General features: G+C 38.4%; 6 protein-coding genes across 6 annotated transcripts; 2 read left to right on the top strand and 4 right to left on the bottom strand.

Moving 5' to 3' along the window:
• Window positions 1–1,337: 1,337 nt before the first annotated feature.
• Window positions 1,338–5,929, bottom strand: LOC114722409 (importin-5-like). Its single transcript, XM_028908443.1, has 18 exons — window positions 5,717–5,929; window positions 5,486–5,590; window positions 5,306–5,368; window positions 5,036–5,191; window positions 3,859–3,971; window positions 3,642–3,759; window positions 3,456–3,534; window positions 3,226–3,323; window positions 3,075–3,131; window positions 2,826–2,990; window positions 2,642–2,734; window positions 2,457–2,548; window positions 2,312–2,378; window positions 2,162–2,228; window positions 1,957–2,087; window positions 1,719–1,810; window positions 1,521–1,587; window positions 1,338–1,424 (listed from the first exon to the last, which is right to left on the bottom strand). Exons 1-18 carry the CDS (start codon window positions 5,927–5,929, stop codon window positions 1,338–1,340), a joined length of 1,863 nt encoding a protein of 620 aa, XP_028764276.1.
• A 209-nt stretch (window positions 5,930–6,138) lies between these two features.
• LOC114722408 (uncharacterized) lies at window positions 6,139–7,671 on the bottom strand. The gene has a single exon (XM_028908442.1). It carries the CDS (start codon window positions 7,669–7,671, stop codon window positions 6,139–6,141), a length of 1,533 nt encoding a protein of 510 aa, XP_028764275.1.
• Window positions 7,672–9,189: 1,518 nt separating this feature from the next.
• Window positions 9,190–12,283, bottom strand: LOC114722397 (U-box domain-containing protein 30-like). The gene has a single exon (XM_028908430.1). It carries the CDS (start codon window positions 11,641–11,643, stop codon window positions 10,294–10,296), a length of 1,350 nt encoding a protein of 449 aa, XP_028764263.1. The 5' UTR covers window positions 11,644–12,283; the 3' UTR covers window positions 9,190–10,293.
• A 4,397-nt stretch (window positions 12,284–16,680) lies between these two features.
• On the top strand, window positions 16,681–17,569 carry LOC114722398 (uncharacterized). The gene is made up of 2 exons (XM_028908431.1): window positions 16,681–17,261; window positions 17,497–17,569. Exon 1 carries the CDS (start codon window positions 16,788–16,790, stop codon window positions 17,241–17,243), a length of 456 nt encoding a protein of 151 aa, XP_028764264.1. The 5' UTR covers window positions 16,681–16,787; the 3' UTR covers window positions 17,244–17,261; window positions 17,497–17,569.
• Window positions 17,570–19,103: 1,534 nt separating this feature from the next.
• On the bottom strand, window positions 19,104–24,455 carry LOC114722407 (heptahelical transmembrane protein 4-like). Its single transcript, XM_028908441.1, has 6 exons — window positions 24,422–24,455; window positions 22,731–22,817; window positions 21,293–21,367; window positions 20,842–21,064; window positions 19,844–20,159; window positions 19,104–19,757 (listed from the first exon to the last, which is right to left on the bottom strand). Exons 1-6 carry the CDS (start codon window positions 24,453–24,455, stop codon window positions 19,104–19,106), a joined length of 1,389 nt encoding a protein of 462 aa, XP_028764274.1.
• LOC114722381 (uncharacterized) lies at window positions 24,117–26,063 on the top strand. The gene is made up of 3 exons (XM_028908408.1): window positions 24,117–24,812; window positions 24,902–25,026; window positions 25,626–26,063. Exons 1-3 carry the CDS (start codon window positions 24,560–24,562, stop codon window positions 25,755–25,757), a joined length of 510 nt encoding a protein of 169 aa, XP_028764241.1. The 5' UTR covers window positions 24,117–24,559; the 3' UTR covers window positions 25,758–26,063.
• Window positions 26,064–26,794: the final 731 nt, after the last annotated feature.

Below are 26,794 nucleotides of genomic sequence, written 5' to 3'. Positions count from 1 at the left end.
GAAAAAAATTCTACCAAGCTTATATAACTGTCGCTGGTTCAAAGAGATCAGGTTTATTTTCTAGGAAAAAATATCAATATAAAATTTGACTAACTTTGAGAAATTAAAAAAATTACTAAATTACCTAATTATAGTATATATTACCTGATCTCTCTAAAATACTTATGTGTATCGTTAAATTATATACTATCTCTGGTTCTAATCATAAGACATCATTTGTAGACTACAAATGAAATCTTATAATTAGAACCAGAAGTAATATTAAGTTATAAGTAAGGCAAATTGGTTTAGAGAAAAGCTATAAATATAAATAATTTAAAGTAATTTAACAACTTTCACAATCTTTCCAAATTGATTAATTAGATCTTACATTAAGAACAAGGTAGTATGGTTGTATAATATATCTGATTTAATTAAGTGATTTTGAGAAAGTGGAAAACGCTTCAATTTTTTAGTTTATTCAAAAGTAAAATTTGTGCGACTGTTTTGAGAGCATTTTTATTGACCGACTTTTCTACATACTAAAATAAATCATCAGTAAATTTATTTATGCATCTCTATATATAAAAATAAGAAAGAGGGTCATGTGTTACAGACTCTTCGCGTGTGTGTGTTCTAGTTTAATTAACGTGGATTTCAAGTATTTGTATCAAACTTGAGATGAGTTATATTGTTGACATTTTATAATTTTCATGTTTTCTGTTTATATTAATATTGATTGCTTCCCTTTTTTTATTGTTATTGTTTAGATGCATATTTGTTGCCAAAGAAACTTATATGCTCCTTAAAAATGAAAGCATTAATTAGATTAGCAAAAGTTGTAATAAAAAAAAAAAAAAAACACAAGCAAAAGGATTATTTTGTCATTTGTATTTTCATAAAAAAATAAGTTAGAATTTAAATATCATCATTAATGACATTATAATTTTTTTCAATTTCAGATTTCGCATGCGTTTTAAAAGTTCTTTTTCTCGAGGCCATGAAAATTCTTCAAGTACTGGGATTTTTTTGCATGCTGATATTCCCTTCTTTGTCTTTTCGAACTGTTAATTTCTTCAAAACGTATCATGAAGAGTTCACCCTTCCTTCATCAAAAAGGGGGGGAAAAAAAAGAGAGTTCACCCTTCATTATTATGCTTGTATGTAGTGATAACAAGATTTTTTGTAAAGTTGAATTAGTTAATAAAAATATAATATAATTCACATCTTGTGAAAATGTGAGTTCAAATCCAGTAACAGTATAATAACTATATTAATAGATGATCTGTAATTATTTTTTCATATACAGGGGTGTTGCCTAAAAATAATATTTATTTGGTGTGCTGTTCAATAAAGACTTATGACAGGGCTCCAAATTGGCTTAGCAAAGAAATGATCAAGCATGTCGTTTCTTCAGTTGCTAGATAGTCACTTTGTAATAAAATCTGCAATGATAAAAATTTACTCAAATAAATCAAAATGTATCGGAATTAAAAGCAAGGAGAGATGGATATATTTTAACTAGAAATCATCATCATTACCTCGTTTAAAATTTGAATAGCCTGACCAAGATTCTCATTGTCAGTACCTAAAAGATCCTGATCGAACCTGAAACAGAATAGAAGATGATGATAGTTTCCAAATTCCAACTTACTATATATGGGACATCATTCATGTTTGTTAGTTCCAAAATAATTACAAAGATAAAGTAATTAAATCAAAAACAGAAAACCTTCTACCTCTTTAACATTTTACAGAGCTGTTGGTGTGCATATTTAGCTTCACGACTGTCATTTCTTAACGGCAAGAAGTTTAGCCAGATTGAAACCACCTGCTTATCAGTGGTAAAAATATAGCATGTTAAAATTATAACATATAGAAACTAACATGAAAAGGGGTCGCACCTACACAGATATATGTATACATCCCATAAGAAAACAGGAAAATACATGAAAGAATAATATGGAAAAATGTTACCTGAGGGCCGTCAATAATATCACGCCTGAACTCACATATTTTCCCCAAAGCTGATACAGCGGCATCATATGTCATTTCCCTCTTTGATTCGATTCCACACTCTATTACATGATATAGGCTGCCGATAGCCACTGCACAAATTCAATAAATTTACTTAGGTATAACTTCCCTTCTGTACCTGTAATTAAGAGGGTAAGGAGGCTACCAGGGGCATCAAAGTTGGATACAAGTCCTCTATGTGTAGCACATAAGCCAATCCCACGGGCAGCTTCCTATAAGTTGCATAAATGCAGAAAGGCTCAGAACACAAATGACAGAACAGAACAGAGATGTCTCGTTTTGCAGAAATAAATACCCATTGAAGCTGAGGACTTTCTGAGTAACAAAGTTCCATGACGACCAGAGCATATGTATCAAGATACCTGATCCAATAACATTGACCTGAACGAGTCATATGAATATTAAAGGCGAATTGTATTCAGATATATCACAGGTTAAACCTTTGCAATCTATCCGGGTAGTCCTTCAAAATCAAGTTAAAAATGGAGATTGCCACTGCTTTCACTTTATCTGGGTAGCCATTATCATGACCCTGCGGGAGAATAATAGCAATTAGGAAAAAAAAGGACCCTCAAAGGAAATTATACATATTCTACAAATATTTAGCAAGACGAACGGGACTAACCCATAGCGCTTCAACTGCTGGCAGAAGCTCGTCAATATGAGTTAAGAACGCAGACTTCAGTGTATTTATCATTGTCACTAAGCAGGTTGCACCCTTCAACCGAAAACACAAAGATACGATTTATTGGCCTCAACCGAAGAAATGGATACAGAAAAGAACATGTTCAATATTGATAAAAACAGACTTGAATTATTTCCTCCTCTTGCTCCAGTTTATCAATCGAGTCGGGAGACAATTCTCCTTGTCCCATCTCTTTTTGAAGATTGGCAAATGACGTCTGAGAGAGTACTTGGTGTAACAAATCAGCAATCCGATTGATTACATCCGCACCAAGAACTGATCCCGAGATCTGCACATGCACATTGTGATATTCGTACGTAGTCGAAGAATTTAAGCTCAAGTGTGTGTCTATTTACATTTATGTCCCACGTACCGCAATGCATGAATTGAGGCTTTTTAACATTGCAATACCCTTCGCTCTTTCCATTTCCTGTAGTGATTTGGAACTCAATATTGTGCAATAGTTTGAGTTGATATAAAGACCAACGAATGATGCAACAACTTTAACGACCATAACCAGATACCTCTTCTAAAGCTTCGAGCAGTGCTCGTACAGTGAAGTTAAACAGAGTTCTTTGGGACTCTCTTCTGTCTTGGCACGAGAGCAATACGCTTGGAAGGGCTAGAAATTAAGGGAAGCTTATACTTAAATGAAACCCAAAGTTTTAAATAAATAATACTACTCCGGTATTTAATATAAAAACTAGTTGATTAATTAGAATAGTACTACTTGTCACAATAAAATCAGAAATACCTTTAACAGATGCTATTTTAGCATCTTCACGGTCAGCAGTATTATTACTCCTGAACAGGCGGGTCAAAAGGGGAGAGACCTAATCATTGGAAGTCGAAATCAGTCGCAGGAAAATGTCTCTATGTTTGAATATGGAAAATCAACGTAACGTGACGTGCATATATAGCTACAAACCAAACCAATTACCCGGGAAGCCCAAGGTGCAAATTGTTCCTGGAATCGATCAGCGAACTTCGACAGTAAATCACAGGCCAAAAGCGTCTGCTCAGGGCAAGTCGGACTTTGCTGAGCAATGGTCAACGTCCTACAAAACATAAATATGCTAATCGTTAGGAGTGGTGATGCCTACCTAAACCTGACAGCAACCAAGTTGAGGAATTGAGGGGAAGATTTGAAGCCAAACATGGTGTAGGGAATATTATTGGCGTTTTCAAGAGTCTGGATCAAGACGGGCATGATTATGTTAAGGAATTTGTCAGCTACGAGCTGTGGCAATTTGCACAATTGAGCCAATGCCTGCATCGTGGTAATATAAAAGAATTATCATTATATTAAATAAATTTCTCGGGAGGATGCATGATTACCCTGAATATTTTGGTATTAGTGGATATTTAGGCATGCAAACAATTATTCAATTAAATGGTATACTACAAGGGGTTAGTTATTTTTAATTAAGCATGGTCATCCTATTATGAAATTCCCCAATTCAAAAGGAAAATGTTTCTAATAATTTCGGTGTCTAATAGTTCCACAAAGCCATTTTGGTTTTCAAAAGGACGCTATTTTGATAGTCATATAAATGACATTTTATATGCTGGATGGTTAGGAGAAACAGAATATATACCTTCAAGATGTGAATTTTTACTCTGTGGTTGGCCCCCGTCCATTTATTTGCAATTCGAAACACAATTAGAAAAACCTTCAAAGCATACATCAGGTCATATATATTAGAAGACAAACTAAAATAAAAATAGATAAACAAAATTTAACTGAGATTTTGCAAGCTAAGTGACCATATACGGTGCAGTACTAAAATTGTGACTGGAAAAAATATATTTATGTTTCATCCTTTAGTGCACAATCCTTATTGCCACTTGCAACTTTGCTAAAGCCACGTATACATACCAAGTGATCAGTCAAATATATATTGAAATCACTTTCCTTTTTGATAATGTTTGCTTTTTTTACCTTTCATTAATTAAATATATCAATTTAACTACATCCTCAGTCCTATTTAAAAGATGATTCTAATTGAATCACATATACTAGGAAAGGTGGTTAATTAAAATTAGTTTTTTGATTTTATATATTTTCAAAAATTATCTCTGACATTCTAAAATTTCTCTTAATGAAAGTCATTAAAGAGTGTGTGTGATTCTCCTTTTTCGCATATACAAAAAATTTCAAATTCAGTGAAGACTGAAGGACATATCCTAAAAATTTCATAAATGCTTCAGGTATTTTATAACTAGGAGTGAAAATGTAATACTGATTATTGAATGCAAGAAATTTAGATAAGCCTTTCCCTTCTCATTAAGAACTACTGGTGATCACGTTAACAAAAAATTATTGGGAATCACCTCTTGAGCATCAGTTAAGAGAGAAAGAGACTGGTCCCGTAGAAACCCGGAGAAAATATAACTCAAGCATTCTATGGATTTCGCCCCAAACAACGATTCAGACACGAAGAGTTTTAGAGAACCCACTGTTTCCTGATAGTATCTACGAAAAAGGGCCTGCACGCAACAAATTTAATAATTAAGAATTTGAGTCTTATTGGATAAATAAAACCCACATGCATCATCGTCGTGTGGTTCGACAATTTAATTTTGAGGTATCAAGGCACATACCGGAAATGATACTGCCAATGATCTAAGAATTTCCATAGCTTCTTCCCGGAACTTCTCGCCTTGCTGCAGGAGGAGAGGTTATTTACATAAAACTGTGAATGCTAGAGAAAAAAATATATGCATGTTCCATAGATTTGATGTGGCCAAGTTCCCAGAATATCCATGCCTAGTAACATGCACCTGAAGAAATTTTAGCAATTCAGGCACCAGATCTTCCGAGAACGACTTCACGTCTTCATTATCACAATTGTTAATCAAGTGACGAACTGCCATAACGGCATGAAACTGCAGGTCATCACAAACAAGTTAGTTACTTGTAGCTATGTGTTATGAATGTCCGTAAGTTTAGCTTAAAAAGACAAGCAAATTTGCGTTGAAAGATGGCAAACTCTATTTGGTGTCTGTGTCTACCTGAACACGTGGATAAATTGAAGCTGATTTAATTATGGTGACTAGTCTAGGGAGGAACTTATTTAGATATCGGACATGCTCCTGATGAGAGTCCGTAATTATCTCTATAATTGCTTCAATGGCAGCCCAATGTACGCGAGGGTGGGGATCAGTCAGTGAGATATCGAGCAATTTCTGAGCTTGGTCACATATCATTTCCTGTGTGGCAGCCATAGGGACATATAGAAAATGATTAGAGAGAGATGGAGAGACGATAAGAAGACAAAAATAGAGGAATGAAATTGTTAAACACCTACGTGTTCCTTGATGAACAGAAAGTGAAATTAGTATGAATACATAGTTCATTAAGTGCATGAAAAATTACGTCTTTCTTAAACTGAAATAACACTTCATGATTGAAACGAAAAGTGGCAGGGAAAATATCAAATTACGGGGCCACATGCTCCTCCAATAGCAGAAAAGGCAATCAATCCTGCATGACGTGTCTGCCAATCTTCTGAAGTCAAATACTGCGGTATCATCTCAATTCCAAAGGAAACTAGTATGTCTTCCTGTGAATGCATGCAAACCCGAAATAGTAAGAACTTTCCTAGGTGATAACTCCCCGAGACCCCCACTTGTTCAGTCGATGACGACTCCATATCATACCAGGCAGGAACATCTGCAATACAAAACATCAAGCGCACGCAATTCTCGATTATACTGCTTTTAGCCTGCTCAGAAAGATCCTGAAGAAACTTTGAAACATGGACCAGAGCATGTTCATCGAGCATCTTAATAATTTCAATCGCCTTGCACTTGAGAAAAGTGTTGTCATCTGTAGTCACAGCAATTTGGAACATGCAGTCCAACACAACGTCAAGTCGCTTCAAGATATGGCCAGTATAATATCTAGCCAATTCCGCCAAATCCATGATTCTTGGTTCCACGATATCGATTTGACCGTCCATGTGACATGCTCGTAGGAGCAAAATCACTTTTTGTAATAGGTCGTCAATTTCATTGTAAAACCTCCACAGGCGTAGCAGGCGTATCAATTTAACAGAGGCATCAAATGTCAAAGCCTGGATAATTAGACTGGGAGAATCAAGTAGCTCGAAGAATCTAAAATAGAGTGATTTATAGTTAACTTTCCAAAATCTGTACGCTCCAAAACACTCTTCCTCGGGCAAAGTTATTAACACTCTGAGTGCCATTTCCTGCCTCGTTTCGAAGTCCGTATGAAGGGCTTTTAAAAGATAATCAAGAAGGTCAAGCCATCTCTGGGTTTCAAACATCCTGGCGACTATTTCGGATAGATTAAGCATATTAGGTATCGATTTATGGTTGTCGATAACGTTAAGAAGCAGAGATTTGAGACGTAAGAGCACGCGGTCATCAATTGTCGACGGATCTTGGCGGTGAATCTGATTTAGAGTCAGGTGGAGGAGCTTAACGGTGTAGACTCCGGCACCAAGGGGAAGTTCAGGCGAGTTGAGGAGATAAGCGAGCATGAGAGACAAAGCATTTGGGTATCGACGGGCGCAGAAATTCCAGAGGGTCTTGTGTTGTGATAGTGGGTTGTTCTTAGAAAGGGCGGAGGAGCTAGCGAAGTCGCTGACGAGAGATAGGTAGCGCCAGGGGTTATTGGAAAGGAAAATATCATAGGCCGCAAATTGGAGCTCATCTCTTTCAGCTCCACGGGGTTCTTGATAATCTTGGACCAAGATGGGCCTTCTCTTGGCTTCTTCACTAGTCTCAGGAGGAGGATCATCGGCTGGCTCTTCGTATACCTCTTTCCCATATCTACGCGGGTGCCTCTTTATTATGAGGGGCTTGTCTTCCTCTTTCTTTTCCTCTTTCTTTTCCCTTTCCTCTGATACTTGTAAGCGTTGACGCCGCACACGGCGTGGAGGAGTCAGCGGTGGAGACGTTGGCCTTGAGGGTCGGCGTTTACTACCGGAAGTGGATGCCATCGTTGGGAGGTTCAGTGAGTTGGAGGGTGGGAGAAAGGAAGATGGAAGGTGTTGGGGAAGATTTTGAAGATTGGGTTTAAGATGCTGCGATTGGAATCTCATGCACACAACATAAATTCCGTTACGACAGTTAGTCACGTCAGCATTGCTCATTTTCCTTTCCCATTGGTCAAGGTGGCTTTGAATGATGCACTTGCTGTAGTACCTTAATTGCTTACAAATTCTTCTTAATTAAAGCGATGTGATTTTTACGCCAGAGATTGCACAGTTTCGTTAATTAAATCTTTCAAAGTTGGACTCAACAAAAGGTGACTTATAAAATTTAAAGGGTGATTTTTTTAACTGAAAATTAGAAGGGTAATATTTCGACCATTTTACACATGTTGGGCAGAGACAGAGAGAAATTTACCAACTATTATCTCTGATTCTAATTATAAAACCTTATTTATAAACTATAAACAAAATCTTATAATTAGGATTGGAAGTAGTGCTAAGCACACATTTATATAACTGTCGTTTGATTCAAGATGTTAGATTTATTTTCATGAAAAAAATCTCAACATAAAGTTTTCAAATCCTGCATGGCTGTATGATATGTATGATTTAAGTGATCTTGAGAAAGTGTAAAAACGCTTCAATGTTTTTCGTTTTTTGTTTTTCTGGCCAGAAATATTTTTGGATTAGTTGAAAATAAAATTTGTGCGATATTTGAGAGTATTTGTATCGACCACTTTTTTCTACCTAATAAAATAAATCATCAGTAAAATTTATTGATGCATTTCTCCGTAAAAGAGGATGACTTGTTAAGTTTCAAACGTTGGTTGTGAGGAGGGTAGAAGGCAATCCACGTAGGCGTTTTTTTTTTTAATTTTTTACCCAGACCGCTCAAGTGGAAACTTTTTTTTTTTTTTTTTAAGTTGACACTCAAGTGGAGCCTTTGATTGTAAGCAGTAACTACTTTCAATAACTGAGTAAAATGTAATATTTGGACAAAAGGTAAGTAAAAGACCAATTTCATCCAAAGGAGTGTCTAGATAGATACAAAATTATAATTTTAAAAGTGTTTTTACGGTATATAAAATAAATATATAAAAAAACTTATATCAATCTGCAGAAAAAGTGTTTTTCAAAAATATTGTTTGAGTTAAGCAAACACTTCCAGGTCTAGTGATCATGGATTGGTACTCCAAGCTCGTGCTTGCCCTTGAAATTTGAAATAAAAAAAATGTAATCATGGACCTGTAACAAACTATAAATATACTGAAATTTGAGGTGCGCCCACGTGTGTGATACTTTTACTGCGTATTACCCGATTGGTAATTAAGAGCTAGTAGCGGTAAACAATGTGGCGTAAATGGGTAATGGAAATGGGGAAAGGGACGGGAGTGGGTAGAGGCCTAAAGGCCTGAGCTCATGTGCATCACTTTTCAAAGATGATGCCCATCGCTCAACAGCGCTGGACCCACCTCCTTGTACACTTTTGACATTCTTCAGTTGCCCCATCTGTGGCTCGACTAATTAATCTCTCATAATAATAATAACAATAACAACAACAACGGCAATAATAAGTACATCGAGACGGGGATATTTGGCCTGAAATGATAGGATATCATGAATTTAATTTCTTCCCCTCCTCTTTTAATTTTTATGAGCAAGTAAACTCAGCACATCCACATGCACGGGGATGGTAGAGTCTAGAGAGGCGACTGTTCACGGATTTGGAGGAATGTGGTGGCCAAAGGATTCAACGCTCCTGTTCAATGAAAGCTTTAAATATTTCTTTTCTTTCTTTTCCAAGCAGCAGAGCATCAGATTCAGATCAGCGAGAGGTTACGTTGGGGGTCCCCTCTTTAAATCCAATCACAGTCAAAAAGGATAGGATGAGGGAGATGCCTCAACGGGACTCGTCCTGTCGTCTGGGGACGTCCTGAAATCAAGCCATCCCATTTCACATCATCTTACACAGTTTCCTCCACTCCGTTTACACTCTAAAAGCCAACATCATCGACATCAAATCATTAATTAATATGAATGTCGTGATTCGACCCCGTTGCATTAACAACGCAAGGCTTTAAACGACTCTGAACAGAAATGGTTGTTTGCATTGTACACATTCAATGAAAAAGTCTCTACATTTTTTGCGTCAAAAGCAAAATTCTATTTTTAATGTAATCTTGGAGGCTGTTCAGTTCCAAATGGAAGGTACAAGGAAGCCACGGAGCAAAGCAGCTCCTCAACAATTACAATTGATATTGCAAGATCCATCCTTGCCGTGAGCTCACTCCTAACAAATATCTTTATCCCAACAGTAGCTTTCAATTCTCACATCCGCATGCCCCAGAGCATTGTACAGTCTCCGTATCTTCTTGATGGGGCTTATTTGAAAAGAGAAAAAAAGGACAAGCAGCTCGCGGGAGTGAACTGAACCCACTCCGGCAAAATTTGAGGATGTCCAGGTTATGATCCTTCTCCATTGGAATCAATTGTTGGAATAAAACCCCACGCCATCTTGTTTTAGGGGGTTAACTTGAGTCATGCGATCCGAGAAGTGGCAGATCATTTTGCTTCTCCTGCCTTGCAAATCCATGAATTGTTGATACAACCAGATTAGAACCCACGAACTCATTGGATGGTTCTAGTAAGCTTGCATTTGGAAATGAAGATAGTATCTGAATAATTCAAACTACACAGCTTCAAAAGCTCAGCAGACTGTTGCTTCAATATAGGATTGCAACCGCTTTGGATGACAAGGAGGAGCTTTGCAGCGAGCCCTGCATCCAACGCAACGGACGAGCACTCCTCAGGTGCAAGCTTGCACACAGACCATAGGACCGACAATGCATATTGGGTGCAGTTCTCTGAGATTCTCATAAGGTGATTCACCATACTGGGTATAGTGTTAGAACAGCTCTTCAACGCTGCTCTGCCTTCGGGTATCGATGCCAATGCATCTAAAATGGAAAGCGCCAACTCGGAACACTGTGGCTCCAGCGCAGATAACAATTCAACCAACTGAGCAACAGCGCCAATACTCACTAGCAAATTCCTAACTTCTTTATGTAAGCACAACTTTCCGAGGAGGCTAAGCCCTGGAAATATTCCGTTTGAGTGTCTCTTATCCTTCACAAGCCGCATCAGCCCAACCAAGAGGCTATGGCTCGAAATAATCTCAGAACGAAAATCATTCTCCTCAATCAATGACTCAATCAGTTGGGTGCAATTGATTTTGGTCTCAATTGAACCCTCATTCAAAATGTCCACCATTAAAGAAAGCTTTGCAGGTTGCATTAAATTCTTTTTCGACTCAGAATCAAGGGTCAAACACACAAGTATACCTATGACCTCGCAGCCAACAGCATGGGAAGTAAAAGGACCAAGTAAGGAAGACATTACAGAGACTCCACCTTCATCAATGACTGTTTTGCGGGCAGTGGAGTGAGCAGCCACCACATCATGGAGCTCCTTCAGGGCTTGAACCCGAGCTTGACCCTTAACTTTCTTCAGCGTCTCCACGAGTTCTGACGCCCTCCCCTGCACATCTTCCGATCTCTTCTTCATCAGCAGATACTTCCGAGAAAACCAAGTGTGTATCAGACGGTAAAGGGTTGTATTCGGAGTAATGGAATCGTCCCAGAGCTCTTGCATAGTGGTAGGGCAGGTTAGGTGCCCCAAATTGAACCATTTGAGAATGTTGGACCTCTCGTAGGTTTGGCCGGTGCAAAGCGTGACTGGATCCTGCATTGGCTCAAGGGAGATTGGGCAGATAAAAACCGTAGGAACTTCGCACAAGTCGAGCTCTTGAATCATTTTTCCCAGATCCAATTTCTCGCCGGCCCCAGCTCCGACAATCCCACCGTCAACGCCACCTAAAACCCCATCCTTGACGGCGGTATCCAGATCTAGAATCTGCCCGTCACCACCACCGTCGAAGCCAGCAACCACATCCCGCTTAGAAGGCTGGTACATCGGCATTTTGGAAACCCTTTGGGAGAGAGACCTAGTCGGAAAATGCAAAGCGGCACGCGAAACCCACCCAAAATCTCTACAATGGCAAGCACCGGTCAAGGGGCATTACATCCAGTGCCCACATGAGCTGTGCGGAAAAGGGAAAGGAGGAAAAAGAGGAATAAAACCGGCGAGGCAAGTTCTCATGGGCAATTTACAAGCAACAAAACTGCTTTATTGTACAAAACCCTCTCCTGTTTCTTTTTCTCCGCTTTATCTGATCTCTTTCAATGGTCAAAAGAATCATTACCATCCTATCTCACATCAGGAACACATAATCAAGCTTCTTTCACTTGATGCTCAAGCTTCAAAAGGGTTAAATCAGGAACCCCTTTAGCAAATCAATAAAGATGCCGAGGAAACCTAAAAAGAATCTAACCCAATCAAAGACCGAACAGTGGAGACCAACACTCCACCAGCACAAGCAGATTAACAGAACCAAACAGTCGAAAGGCGGAGAGAAAGAACAGAGACTGAGATCACGAAATCAAGAACCATAAGCGGAATCGGGAGGGCCGGAGATGAAATAACAGGGAGGTCCGTACCACAAGAGGCAAGAGACAGTGGGAGGGAGGGAGCAGCACAGAAAAGCCATCCCTGGCAGCACAGCTCTTCTTTTGGGGCAAGAGAGAAAAATTAAATTAATGACCGTAAAAAAAAAAAAACATGAAAATCAAAAACGAAAATATTAACCCAACCTCAAAAAAAAAAAAAAAAAAAGCCAGGTGACCGGGATGCACGGGTTGCAGCCGGTCCAGGAGCCCCTCGGCCCGCGCACCACACGTGCAGCCATCACGTATTCACATACCACTCCACCACATTGCTCCCTTGAAACGGCACTCATATCGCAGTCCATCATTAACCCCAAAAGATAAATACTAATTGCCATGATAATAATAATAATAATAATCTATCCCATTGAGATCATGACTTCTTTTTTTGGGGGGGGGGGGGGAGAAAATTCCTTGTATCATGATACTAATCCTCATGACAGGTTGGAATTGGTTTGTCTTGGCCGTCTTTTTCATTTCAGTGAAATGTCACTAGAGTATATATAATTGTGAGTGATTCGAGGATACAAATGAATGTGAGGTGGCGACATTTATGGTACAGGTAGAGTCATATGAACAGAAGTGGCACCTACAACTACAACGCAATTAGAAAAATGTATGGCATTAAAGATGAGTTCGGTTCAAAACTTTAGAGGCGATAAAGAAAGGTGGTTCGAAGTCCCATACAACATGTTAAGAAAAAAGAAGTGAAATTGGACGATAAAAGAGATGGGAAAGTGTAAAGAGATAAGATTGGGGGCTTGGAGGGACTAAATTAAATTGAAAAAGAGGGACCGGGGTGGTGAGGGACACGAAGCAAGAAAGCGAGGTGGGGTTCACAAAAGTGCTGCGAGGGAAGCCCCACGAGCACGAAGGAACAACCATGCTGGCCCCACTCCCCAAACCATAAGAAGTGGGCCCCCTCCCCCAAGGCCAAATCGAATATCTCAATCAGTATATGTGCCCCATTTTCCTCTTTCTATATTTAATTCTTAATATAATCACCTAGTTTTAATAACATGATGAAAATTTCAGATTTAGAAGGCAGGTTGCACCAACTTATATTATAATTTATTATAACCCCCAGAAAATGGTCTCATCAATATCAATAGTTAATAGTAAATCAAAAATGGGGGAGGGGGGGAGGCACTTGCTCTTTTCTAAATATTTGGGGGAAAGAAAATAAGAGAGAGAGAGGGAAAGGGGGAGGGAGGGTGGGAAAGGGCCAGCAAAGCAATTGACCGTGACAGGTTTTGCTTTGACTGTACGTATAGGTTTTGCTTATCCGGTCGTGTGCTTTGACCACCTTTGCCGTTGCCATCCCTCCCACCCAATCGGACACCGACACGTGACCCTGCCATCTCTGTCCCCCCTCGTTCCTCCCTATCGCCGCTCCTTTACCTCCCCTTTATCTCTTTAATAATTATTATATCGATGTTATCGCAAAGACCGGGTTTTGACTCAACAAATTCTTTTCTGTTTGAAGGGAAAAAAGAAGAAAAGAAAAAGATTTTAGGTTGCTTTTTGTTGAGATGGTGCGTTGTAATCAGGGGGAAAAAATAATAAGAAACCGGATGGGTTTTGGTCGGATTCGTAAAGCTGCAGCATTACAGATTGGACCATATTCTGGTTTGAATAATGTGAGGTGTGGTTTGAGGGTAGTGTCCAGATTGGATCTTTTGTAGGTTGGATTCAATTGTTTTAGTTGAGAGGGGTTGGGACTCGGGACAGCCCTATTATTATTACTACTAATATTAATTTAAAAGTGCATATTTTAATGGGCTTGGATCTAGACGAACGCTGCTGGGTGAAGCGAGCGCGAATTCATTAGTAAAATGGAAAAATAATGGGGGGAGCCTGAGATCATTGAAAAGAGGGAGGAGGGGTGGGGGGATTCAACTTTCAGACGCCTTGCAAGTCACATGACCAAAATAGAGTATTAATTTAGGGAAAGGGAGTCACATGATCCGTGTACTTAGCCACTCAATCTCGGCCATCACTACGAGGATCTCTGATACTATATTATTTATTCCCAACTCCCCAGCTCGGGGCCTATGCTTCGACATCACCAAAACTGATTCCTGTTGTTTTTGCCCCGTATATTCTTTTATCCCTCCTGTTTCCTATTTCCTTCCACGTTCATGCACCCTGCCTTTACCTTGATTCTCAAAAACAACCCCTCCTCTTTTTTAGAGTTTCTCCCCCCTCGAGAACTCCATCGAAGCAAGACATGGGTTCAAACAAAAATAGTTCTTTCACGGACATCATTTTATTAAACAAAAACAAAAAGGAAAAAACAGACGTCGTTTTGGTACATCCAGGTTGAACACCGCATCTACAGAAAAAATGTGGACTGTGTAATATGCTAATAAAAAGCTCTCGCACCGTATTTTCAACTTTTCTCGTGTCGGATTCAATGTTAACCTTTCTGTGGCTTTTCATTTCATTTTTACCTTCCTCGCTCTGATATTGGAGCTCCCATGCGTGTAAACTGGGTGGTGACTCTCCCCTGATATCGAACTTTTTTTTTTTGGGGTGTGTGAGAAAGTAATACGTATCTGAAGTAGGTTTTCGGGGTCTCATTAGGTTTTAAAACTGGGCCATGCCCATGCGGTGACCAATGACGAAAACTGAGCCCATTTAGTGGAATTACCAGCCATGCTGGGATAGAATGGCAGCGAGTGGGCCTATTGGTAACCAACGGTGGGCATCGGCCCGCATTCCCTAGAAACGCGATCCTCAAAGTCGTCGTTACGCTGGAAGGGGAAGAGTTGAAGCGGGATAAAGCTGAGGGGAGACAAATGGGCAGCAAAAAAGTTGCCAGCCTCAATTGGGGTCAGCGAAGGGAACAGGGGGAAAAGCAGGAGGGAAGGGCCCTGGCGAGTTAATAGCCATAGTTTACTGTGTAATGATGAGATGCTACATGAAAGCAGAAAGTTGTTTGTCCCCACTCCCACTCAATCACCCCCACATTCCATGTACCTTCCTTCCTCTCTCAATAATTGTATTTCAAAGTTTGCTTTATTCCACCTTTCATTCCCCACCCTAGCAAGTTATTGAAACTTGATCTCCCTTTTTCTGCCTTTGCCGCAGAAAATGACTGCTCACCCTGCTCTTTCAACTCATCCTCTTCATTACCAGAGCAGAGACCTTGAACCTTACTGCAGAATGTGCAGTTCATTAGTTAGGGGAGGCAATAGTTATTAAATATAAAAGCTAATTTATAGTTACACTATAAACTAGTACTAGTTCTTATATTTGAGACGGGATGTAATATTGTTAAAATATGTTGCATGTACGATGCTATCATTTCGTCCTGTGAAAATGATTATATACTTCACATGAAGGTTCTTCTATTCCTTTTTATTCACTGTACATGAGAAAATATATTTAATACTGACCATAAAAGAGCTGTCACTTCTGTCCATTGGATGAACCACTCTACGCGCGTTTCATTTTATATTCATGAATAAATATACGTAAACCATTTTCCATTAGCCTGCGAATTAATATACATGAATCCCACTTTTCAGTCATCATTTAATACACATAATTACGTATGACGTTTCACCGGATGTATACACATCTCATTGTTAAAACATATGCATCAAATTAATTGTTGAACGCTACTACTTGTCTCAAATTATAAAATTATAAAACAAATTGTTAATAGAAAATTGTAACGAAGATATTAATTACATGACAAGTACACATTATCCTTTTCTTTTTCCCCACAGACAAATATAAATCATCAAATCGAATTACTTCATACCCTTCTGTTGGTAGAGTTACTACACAATCCGCCAGCCATAATTACCTATTACCTATTTGCATTGAAAACATTTTCCACCCCTCCCACCAATTTGACAGTTTTGATATACTCCCTTCGATTCTTATTATAAGATTTACTTAACTAATTTTTTTTAAAATACTACCGTCTTAAATCATTTACATTAAACATATCTTTTAATACAAACTCCTTTAATATGTGTAGTGAATGAGGATAATTTAAAAAAAATAAATAAATAAAGGACATAATAGATTAATTAATATCTTATATTTAAACTCAATTTTCAACTATTTCTTTTATTGGAGACGGGTTATGTCCTTATGATATCTTTATTCAATGGATGTGTTGTCCTTCGTTTGATCTTGATTATAGAATTAGCCACCCAGTTAGGATATTCTTGCCCCTTTTTGGTTGGTACGATGAAACACGTTCGTTGTGGGCAGAAGTCCAAGAAAGAAAATACCGTCCCTCTTGGCACAAAATTACATGCATAACTCTCAAAGCCATCACTTACGCGCGCTCGCGCGTGGGAGAGAAAATACTCCAACCATATTAAGAGCCTTAATTGTTCATAAATAATTACCAAACAAAAATTAAGAAAAAAAGAAAGAAAAGAAAGGAAACAATTCATGTGACTATCCAAAGTATATGACCACATTTCATCGTCAGCCATTTTTTGGGCATTATGGGTATGGCCGCTCTCTTCCAAGCAACTCCATTGGATTTAAATGCCCTGACTTGATTTCATTTCCTCACAAAACAAAAAAAGAATGAAAGAGCACAGCGATACCAAACAAGGCTGGTTCGCCAGGTGCATGAAGGCACCCATCAGGCTCCTCAACAAAGCCAAGCACTTCTACATCCACGGCATCACCGAGTGCTCCGGCCGCTTCCCTTACCTTGACGCCGCCATGGGCTGCCCCACCGGCCAACTGTCAACCCTCCCTCGCAGCTTCAGCGTTAGCTCTGCCAGATCAAGCTCCGTTGAGGATTATAAGGACCTTATCAAGGCTGCTGCTGCCAGGAGTTCTGTCAGCCGAGTTGATTTTGACGTACCGGCAAAACAGCCGGCGCCGCAGGTGAGAGTGCCTCGGAGTCGCAGCGTTGTCATTGGAAGAATCGACGAAGACAAACCCTGTGAATATGGAGATGATCTTCCGATCAGGCCTATCGTATATCCAAGAAGCAAAAGCTATGCTGCCCGCAGAAGATCAGCAGTGGTTTGACATTCAAGCAAAACTATGGTCAGCTGAATTGAACATAATTTCTATTTTTTTTTGTGAGAATTATATTTGAATTATTGGTTCTTCTTTTATTATAAGAGAGAGTGGCTTGAGATCTCTGGGTTTCCTTTGAAAGATAAATGTATAAAATCAGAAAGTTATGAGAGTTTGTGCACATCATGACAGTAAGTTTTAATCAATTCGTGTGGTTTTTGTCTGTCAGGATGTAGGATTTATTATTTATGCATATTTGCAGCTTGGACGGGAATGAAACAGATCAACTAGAAAAATGAAATATTATCCATACTCGTATAGACAGTGCTTTGTTTCAGATCGAAGTTGTGTGTTAAGAGGGTGTCAGAATAAAGTCTTTAGAGGTGGTGGAAAAATTTTATCTTGATTTAAGTAAAAATATTTTTCTTGAGTGCTCATGAGTATACAAGTTTCAGTGGATGTTGAAAATTGATTGGTTCAATTTCCGTTTCGAGCCAGAAATACCCAGTTCTTCAAATTGTAAACAGATAACACACGATTAAAAAAAAAAGACGATGCAAGTGTGTATTTTACCCTCGAATAATTAAATTGAGAAAGCAAGGCAAAATTCAATAGTAAAAAGCAGAATTAATATGAAATATAGACTCGTGGCATTGTAATATGGAACTTGACGACTATGTATTACCTTGACTCATTAATACAAGAGTAGTTAGCGATTAAATTTAATTCTAAATATAAGATTTTATATTTAGAATTCATTTTATTTCTTAAATTTATAACATTTCATCTAAAATATCTTTGTTGATGGTAAAAATTCGATCAAAAGATAGTTTCAATACATATAGTTAAAAATGATAATTTGAGAAGATTAACATATATTTATTACAATTAGCCAATATAACTAATTTTTTAATTTTTTTCAAATTATGTAGGTCTTATATTAAGAATCTAAAGCGGTATATAATAACATAATGCATGTAAAATACAGAATTAATAGTTTAATACATAGTTGAGAAGGGGAAGAAACAAAGGAACGAAAAAACCGTAAAAACAATAATTGACGTTGGTAAAGGGTGGAGGCGAAACACACGCAATCCACGGGATATGAAGTTGCAAAGTCGGAAGTCGGCATGCCCAAAAGCGGAGAAGGGGTTAGGATCGATGAGTGGGCTCGAAAGGGACTGATTTAGAGCCACGCCCACCCTCGTTCCCCCTTCTCATCATTTACCACTCATTGCTTGACTCTGCGGCTACGAAAACCACTTATGGGCGATTCAATCATCCTACTACGTATGTCCTTTTCGGTTCCCAATTTTCTCACTAATAAATGCATCCCCATCTTCCCCCGTTTTCTCCACCTTTCTGTCCGCGTTTTCCTCACAAGTTTTATGTGGTTTTCACTTTTTGAGAGCTGAATTCTGATACTCACACTACTTCAACCATATCATTCTCCCTTCTTCTTTAAATGCAGGACTTGAAAAGCAATCTGCTGGGGCTTCCAATTAATTCCAGGGCAAATACAATACTAGACCGCCTAAGTGCACCACAATTACTTTATAAAAGTAACAAGGCCTCCTACAGAGTTAATATAGTGAATAATGAATTTGTAGAACAGACTAACTCAGAATCCTACAGAGTGACATTCTTACAGGCATCAAGCTCCCAATTTGCTGGAGCCATACTCCAAATGACTTATTCATCATCAAACAAATGGAATACGATATTCCTATAGTACTATGATACAGGACATCCCCGCGACTTCAATGGTGTGGGTACAACTTTCGGAGATGCAGATGAACACCTGACATATCAAAACGCGCGACAACAAAACAGAGCATCTATCAACAGATGGAGCAAATGCTCAGAAAATCAACAGCCTCGCAGGTCACGCCACCTGAGATATACTAATCCGGCACGATAGTGACTGTATGCCCCTGCTACGACCAATACATGGAAGAGTTGGTGGCTGTGGCCGGCAATGTCGAATTTGCCAGGCATCCATCTTTCAGGGATCCTAGCGGCATAAACAAGAGCCCCGGCTCCATAGAAAAGACCCATCAGAATCTCATACCCAGTTGTGTGGAACACCTCAGGCTCGCCCCAGAACAGATAAAGCTTATGCAGAATCGGTCCTAGGCCACACAGACCCATGCCACAGAAAAGGGAAGCTCGGAAGGCTCGGAATTTGGGCTTTTGAAAGAAGGGGAGCAGAGAAACAAGGGTCGCGGCAATGCCTAACAGAGTTATAAAACCCAAGTACAAGTTGCAGAAGAAGGGATAGCACATAAAAGAGTAATACACGGGGGGGAAGAAGGAAGTACATATTAGGGATGCAATGCCAGCGTAATCAAGCCTGAGCATGATGTATGAAAGCCGCTCCGAGTGGCAAGAGACGAGATGGCACACACTGCTTACTAGCAAGCAAAACATGGCTCCTCCTAAGAATGCAAAAAATGGCAGCCTCGTAATAGGTTTCAGCATCAATGGAGCTATTATGTTGGCCAAGTCCTCTTTTACGCTATACTGCATGAATGATTAACATTGATATTACATTGGTACTTGCTACCGTAATATGCGGATGAAATATTTGGGCTTCCAAAAGCACTCACCAGAACACAAACATCAGTGTAGTTGCTACTGGAAAATCGCTCTGGCAAACAATTGTAAAGAATTTCCTTTACATGCCAGCTTGAGATTGATGGAAGCATGTCCAGTGTGGGCAATGTAGTTTTGAAATCTTCCCTGAGTCTGTGCAGATCAGGCATGGAAGGGAGGCATGTCAAGAGTTCTGCTTGCAATTTGCTCATGTCGGCCTTCTTGAGCATCTCAGGAAAGTGCTGTAGAGAATGAAGATCTACGACTTTTGGTACTTTCATTGCGGTGCAGATCGTCAATGATAGAAATAGGAAGAACCCGATCAAATGTCTGCAAGAGATAACAAACTGTGACAGGGATGCAAGAGAATTTGGGAAAGATACAATATTGGACATTTTTTGAAGCCAAATATCAGTTAGTGTCATTTGACTTATCTAATTCTTGTGAAGAGGACAACTATGAGTGACAAAAAAACATCAAAGATATCTAAGTCACAATACAGAATCCCACAGACGCTTCCAAATGCTAACATAGTCAAACAGCAAATATCCTTATAAATTACTTACAGAGAAACGACCTATAAAAATTCTAATAAACAAGTTCTGCCAAAGGTGTTCCTCTCAGCCTTTTCTCAGAAAGCATCCCACAAACGCTTGTTTGTACGAGAGGTCATATAGAATTAGAATCTTCTTTATCATTGTGAAAATCTCTAAGGTTCTTTTTGAAGCAGAACTTTCATGACGCTTGATTGCAATTGGGTTCAGACAATCATGATGAGTCAACCTTTCGAAACAGTTATTAATACAAGTTCATGCCAATAGTATATAGCACTTGACGAGCTAGTTGTGGGATTTACAACAGAGACATATTGATTCGATATATACTAGGACAGGCAGCAAGGAGTACTTCAAATTGAATTGAAAATTACTGTGCGTGTGTGTGTGTTCCTTATCAAAACAACACGGGACAGACTTTAAAACAATAAACAATAAGTTGAATATCAGAGTCTTACGTCCAAACATTTAGAGTTTCGTTATGGATGGAGAATATGCTGAGTAAGACTTGCTTCATGGGCCACTCAGATCGATAGTGACCCACAATGTACTCATTGTCTCTCAAATAACCAGGCAAGGAATGATACTCAACAAGCTGGTACTTCACCTTCTTCCACAACCTTTTCCCTTTCCCTTCCGCCACTGAACAAGCCCGGCGGTCCTCCATTGATCCGCAAGACCCTAAAACAGTACAAGAAAGTGAAAGCAGTGAAACTACTTCGGTTGTGATCAAATCAGAGAGTGCTCTGTTCTATTACTGAGAAGACTTTGGGGTCAATACATCCGGCATTTTTAACAAATACAAAGCTCTTAATTTTCAAGGTTTCACGAGTGACTGCAAGCATAGGAAATAATGCATTTAAAATATCCAATCTTTTCCCTACCTTGGATATAAAAGTAACCACATACCTGTTGCCAGATGGAGGAACACCTTATTAATGAAGCCCAAATATGCGAGGAAAGAGCACAGAAAAGAACCTGAAACTGAAGAATCACCAGGGGAGAACAAAGTGAAGCCAAAGTCTACTAGTAATGCATGATTATAAATAATGGGTGTGGAGGCGGAGGAAATCAGAGGCTAAAAGCGTTGTGGGGAAAGCGAGGAAATGGTGGAAAGGAAAACAAATAAAGGCGCAAGACGAGAGTAGTATAACATGCAAGAAATTCGATCTTGAGCTGAAGGGGGGGACGATGACAAATCCGCAGTTGATATGGTTGGAGAAGACTAACACCCACGAGAAATTTTTGACGTTCGAAATGGAAGAGAGACAGAAGATTCTTGGGGGAGATGCGAAGATGCCAAGGAAAAGGGGGTTTGCTTCCGATGGTCTTATGTTTCAGAATTTGGCACGTTTTGGAGGGCATTTCATCGGGGCCATCGCCAACTTTTGCGTAATAAGTAATAAAGATAATAAGTAATAACCCTGAATCAGATGTCAGCGTCTCTCCTCATCTTTTCGGGGAAAATTGGTCAAAAATTTTTATTTATAGATTTTATTGATCCAGAAGATTTTGACATATTTTTATACATACAAAAATTATCCACATTCTATTTAATTTCATATATAGAAACTATTGGGGTTCAAATTCTAATTTTTTTCTGACAAATAAATATTTAAATATAAGTTTTTTATTTAAATTATTAGAAAAAAATATTATTAGTGTGGGCGATTTGATTTTTAATTTTCAAAACAGTTTTTTTTTAAATTGAAAAGAAAAGAAAGTATGTTTGAAAAATGTTTATAGTTATATTTTCTAAAAAAAAATTAAAAAAACTGAAATTTGTTCTGGAAAAATCAGAATATGTTTATGATATTTATTACCTTTTGTTCTATAAAATTAAAAAAAAAAAACAGAGCACATTGGATTTCAACTAATTACAATCATATTTATTAAGCAAATTATTTTTTCACCCTTCACTTAATCATTTTAGATATGTTTTTTCAAATAATAATTCAAACAATTTTATATTTCCCAACACTCGTAATAAAAAAAACAACTGTACCAAATGATTAAAATAACATTATAAAATTGATTAAGAATCAGAATAAGGAGATATCTGGGTCAAAAATTCAAACTGTGTTTTTAAAAATTTTTACAATAAATATTATATATGAAGTAAGTATGTAAAAAAGTGGCATCAATTTATATAAAAATACTTTTTAAAATTGATTTTGTACCATACCAAGCATTTTTATTGCTCCTAAAGAATAGCATTTTTATTTGAAAAAAAAGTCCAAGTTGCATCTCCCGATTCCGCGCTCGTCATTAGCTCACTTGCCAAGAAATGACGTGGCATTGTCCTTCTTCGCAATCTGATGTCATTGCTCATTTGCATGCACGCAACCGAATTGCCCGATTTTGAGGAGCTCGTTGAGAAACACGTAAACCCTCAACAAGAAAGGTGACCACGTGGCACCTGCTTTGTTATGCCCTAAATCACAAAAAAAAATCTTAAAAATTATTAGATCAAAACCAATACTGGTCGTTATTTGTAATTTTTTTTCTATTTTTAGGATTTTTTTTAATGATTTAATCATGGTACTGAATGCATTGAAAATAATATTAGTTTGTTAGATATACAAAAAAAAAAGATAAATATTATGAATATAATATAAAAAAGACGCACGTTTACCCTAATAAAAATTACACATGTTGCTGCAATTGGTGCAGAGACGTTGACTCCATATTCAGTTGCGTTTGAGCCGTGTAATATAAAACCAAACCCCGGGGGGAGAAGGGGCCTAATCTTGATGGAATTTTTTTTCCTAGCTTATTTACAAGGCACTTAAGCATTGAATATTTTGAAAATGTGGAATTGCCATATTTGGTACCCTATGTTGCGAGTAACGTAAAAGTCATCTTTTTTTTTGGCTACGTTTATACATGAAGTAGCTGGCTCTTATTTATACGAAGGGCATTTTCAAACACTTTAGTCACGAGGCATCCGTTGAGAATGTTAGGAAGGTGTATATGGGCCACCTGGTAAGATTAAGATATGCACATGTGGGCCTCAGGGAAAAAGGGGCTTGTGGTTACTCCCATAAAAAGAAACGACCACAGTGGTGACCACACCCAACCCAACAACCATGTTCTACTTAATTTCATTTTCCAAAAGATGATTTCTATTTTATCGTTATTCCACCGAATAGAACATGACCATATGAGTTGATACCCTTCTTATAGATAGGAAAGATATCCGCTATGGGTTTTAAATTCCTCAACTTTCAAATTTCTCAAATGCGACTTATATTAATTTTATTAGGTAATCACTATATCAATATAATTTATATATTTTTCAACAGGTAAGAAATTTTGCAAATTATATAATTTTTTTGAAAAAAAGACTCTCTTAGAATTTACGGGTCTTTTTTTTGGTAGTAAATGCTATTAATATTAAAAACACAACTGAATTCGTTTGAAAAAAATACAATTGAATAATATGGCAAACTAATTATTGCTTTCAAATTTTTCATATAAAAAGTAGGGGTGTTTAGTTGAAAATCAAACCATAATTCAAAAAATAATTTCAGGATATGCGAAGTATTCATATGAGAGTAGTTTTGTCCAACTTAAATAAAAATATTTTTTAAAAATATTTTTTTTATTAAACAAAACACCCCCAGATAAACTTGAAAAACGCGCAACGGCACAAGGCACTCGCTCTCACTGATTTTCTTAACTTGAAAAACCGTACGCTCTGGTCCTTCCCCCTTGGATTTCGATGTACAGGAATTGTAGTGTTGTTAAATTGTAACGCACACGGTAATATCGCCCATCATCGTCTTCATCATCCCCCGCCACCTTCGTTCTTCTCTTCCTATACCTTCCCCACCAAAAATCAACCATTTTTAAGAGATAAAAGACGTGGGAATTTCTAGATTACCGGTCGCTCTCGGTCACATCCGCCAGAACACCCCATGATTCCTGGCGTGCGTCAGTGAACCTGGAAGACCGTCAGATTCATTCACACAGAAACTCTCTGCTTCTTCTGCATCAGTTCGGATGGCCCCCTCTCCTTTCGTAAGAGACACTCACCTCTCAACTCTGTTTCATGTCTCTCAAACGTCATCTTATTGAAACCAACAACGCGTTCCCTTCACTTGCTTCTACAAGTCGTCCTTCCTCCGCTCCGTGCTTGTTGATAATTGGTTGTTTGGGTCAAGTTCCGGTGACATGGGGAATTGCCAGGCGGCGGAGGCGGCCACCGTTATAATTCAGCACCCTCAAGACAACAAGATCGAGAGGATTTATTGGTCTGTTAGCGCTCAGGAAGTGATGGACTCAAATCCGGGTCACTACGTCGCTCATCTCGTTAACTCCTCCACTCTCAGATCTCCTGATGGCACGCCTTTGAAACATCTCAAGCTTCTACGCCCCGAGGATACTTTGCTTATCGGTCACGTTTACCGCTTGATCAGTTTTGAAGGTTTTACTACAACATTCATTTTTCACGCTATTTCACCTTGTCTCTGTTTTCCCCCCCTTCATTAACATTTTATTTATGGCGACCACAAGATGTTTTGAAGGAATTTGCTGCCAAGAAATGTGTGAAACTTGGGAAACTGCTGAAGCAGAGAGGTGGCATGGAGATTCAGATGAAGAACAGAGATTCCAGAGCTTCAAGTCCCAGTACCTTGGAGGTAAATAATATAAAATACTTCCTCTGTGTCAAATTACATAAACTTGAAGCTATTCTGATTTTAATAATCGTTAAGTTAGTCAAGTGTCTACTTTGGGTGCGGCTGGGACGTCGCTATTCTGCTTTGATTTTTGTTTCTGATAGGTATATTTATTATTTCTTTCTGTTGGATTTGTCTCCCATTGCGTGAGTTGACTTATGATCCTATCCTCAAGTATGTATAATGATATTTCAGCTTTGCTCTGTTTTAGTTAGATTTGGAACGTGGAAAAGAATTAACAGATCTCTAATGATTAGATATTTTTGCCAACATCTTTTTTCATGTGAGCATTCTAGTTAGCTCCAAACCTTTACGGATCTTATTTTATCATCACCGGGGAATATCATAATTTAATGGATTACCAGAAGAGAAAATAACCCAGTCCTTAAAATTTCGGGACAAAGATGTTTTACCCATATGGACGGTGTTGGCTGTGGAACCAAGCTTATGTAGCTTTCAGATTATAAGTCAATATGAATTGTCATTTTCTGTGACCCTTTGATGGCGTGTGAGGCCATCCAAAACGTAATTGGCCTTTATTGCACTTGTGTGAGTGTCAGGTCGAAAAGGAAGTTCACCGAATGGCAAGCAATGGCAGAAGCAGCAGAAGCAAAGCTGTGGGGAGGCATATTGGTGGGGGTGGAGGACAGTGGAGGCCAGCCTTACATAGTATTGCAGAACTCGGAAATTGAGCTCACTGTTACCCCATCACTAAATCAAACTCCAATGAGCAAACCTTCTATTCACTCTTTCCATTACTTCGCATGGATTTCCTCTTTCTCCTTGTAATCTACTGGACCTAGTGTTTGTGAGAGACTTGGAAGCTTCCCCTAAGGACATTGTATATTAAACTACTTCTTATGAGCCATTCACTACATCGTGCATTATGTTATGTGTAACTGTAATTTACGCATTGTCCTTGTTTTCTTTCTGATAAACTAAAGCCTATGTATGTCTCATTTCGTTGGATTGGAAATGTTGCTTTTTCGTCGCATTAAGATGTTGCGCAAAACTTGCAGGGTGCAGACGATGTTGTGGTCCTGCACTTTTCGTGTATTTTTAGTTTTTTACAGGAAGATGGTGGTTTGCTTCCAAGTCTAGCCTCTGGCATTAATGCCCATCGGGGCCTCTGTCCTGTGATCACAAATCATGATTCATTCTTCCGTTTTTAAAATTTGCTGGTAGAAGTTGGACTGATGGGAGAGAGTAAAGTTCAATTGTAACTAAACGGTACCGAACCTTTTTATTTATTTATTTTTCCCCTTGTTGGTGAATGAGGAAGAGTTAGATGGGAAAGTCGCGCTACATACTTTTTCCATCCATTAGTGATGAGGACCAGAAGGTGATGCCACATTCAAACACGTTTCCTTTCGCAGTGAGTTATGAGGTCGGTTTGCTCTTCAATTTTTTTATAACCGAATAATTCCGGTTCTTAATATAAGAGTTTGTTTGACTTTTATTTTGATTCTAGATAGAAAACCCAAATCTATTTTGTATCTTATATTTATTTTTTTCTAAGATAATCTTCGTAATAATAATAGTTCTAACCAATACACTTGATCACTAATGATATTTTAAGAAAGAAAACATATTTATTACAAATAACTAACTTAATTAGTTTTTTTAACGTATTCAAATTAATCAATTAGCTCTTATATTAACGACCGGAGGTAATACCTACTGACCTAACACATGCCTAGCAACTCTGTCAAGAAGTTAACCGAAAACT

The sequence above is a fragment of the Neltuma alba genome, unplaced genomic scaffold (genome assembly GCF_004799145.2).
Source record: "Neltuma alba isolate B1F8T4 unplaced genomic scaffold, ASM479914v2 tig00012092_pilon, whole genome shotgun sequence".
Taxonomy (NCBI): Eukaryota; Viridiplantae; Streptophyta; class Magnoliopsida; order Fabales; family Fabaceae; genus Neltuma; species Neltuma alba.
This window is presented reverse-complemented; position numbering and strand designations above follow the sequence as displayed.

Excerpts from the sequence above, each read along its gene's own strand:
- LOC114722407 (XM_028908441.1), bottom strand. The coding sequence starts at position 24,455 with ATGACGTTTGAGAGACATGAAACAGAGTTGAGAG. Across the intron at positions 21,065-21,292 it reads GTTCCTCCATCTGGCAACAG|GGTCTTGCGGATCAATGGAG; the intron begins GTATGTGGTTAC and ends GTACTGTTTTAG. Across the intron at positions 20,160-20,841 it reads GAAACTCTAAATGTTTGGAC|ACATTTGATCGGGTTCTTCC; the intron begins GTAAGACTCTGA and ends TATCTCTTGCAG.
- LOC114722381 (XM_028908408.1), top strand. The coding sequence starts at position 24,560 with ATGGGGAATTGCCAGGCGGCGGAGGCGGCCACCGTTATAATTCAGCAC. Across the intron at positions 24,813-24,901 it reads CCGCTTGATCAGTTTTGAAG|ATGTTTTGAAGGAATTTGCT; the intron begins GTTTTACTACAA and ends GGCGACCACAAG. Across the intron at positions 25,027-25,625 it reads CAAGTCCCAGTACCTTGGAG|GTCGAAAAGGAAGTTCACCG; the intron begins GTAAATAATATA and ends TGTGAGTGTCAG.
- LOC114722398 (XM_028908431.1), top strand. The coding sequence starts at position 16,788 with ATGAAAGAGCACAGCGATACCAAACAAGGCTGGTTCGCCAGGTGCATG.
- LOC114722408 (XM_028908442.1), bottom strand. The coding sequence starts at position 7,671 with ATGGCATCCACTTCCGGTAGTAAACGCCGACCCTCAAGGCCAACGTCT.
- LOC114722409 (XM_028908443.1), bottom strand. The coding sequence starts at position 5,929 with ATGGCTGCCACACAGGAAATGATATGTGACCAAGCTCAGAAATTGCTC. Across the intron at positions 3,972-5,035 it reads TCTTAACTGATGCTCAAGAG|GCATTGGCTCAATTGTGCAA; the intron begins GTGATTCCCAAT and ends ACCACGATGCAG. Across the intron at positions 3,760-3,858 it reads AATAATATTCCCTACACCAT|GACGTTGACCATTGCTCAGC; the intron begins GTTTGGCTTCAA and ends TATGTTTTGTAG.
- LOC114722397 (XM_028908430.1), bottom strand. The coding sequence starts at position 11,643 with ATGCCGATGTACCAGCCTTCTAAGCGGGATGTGGTTGCTGGCTTCGAC.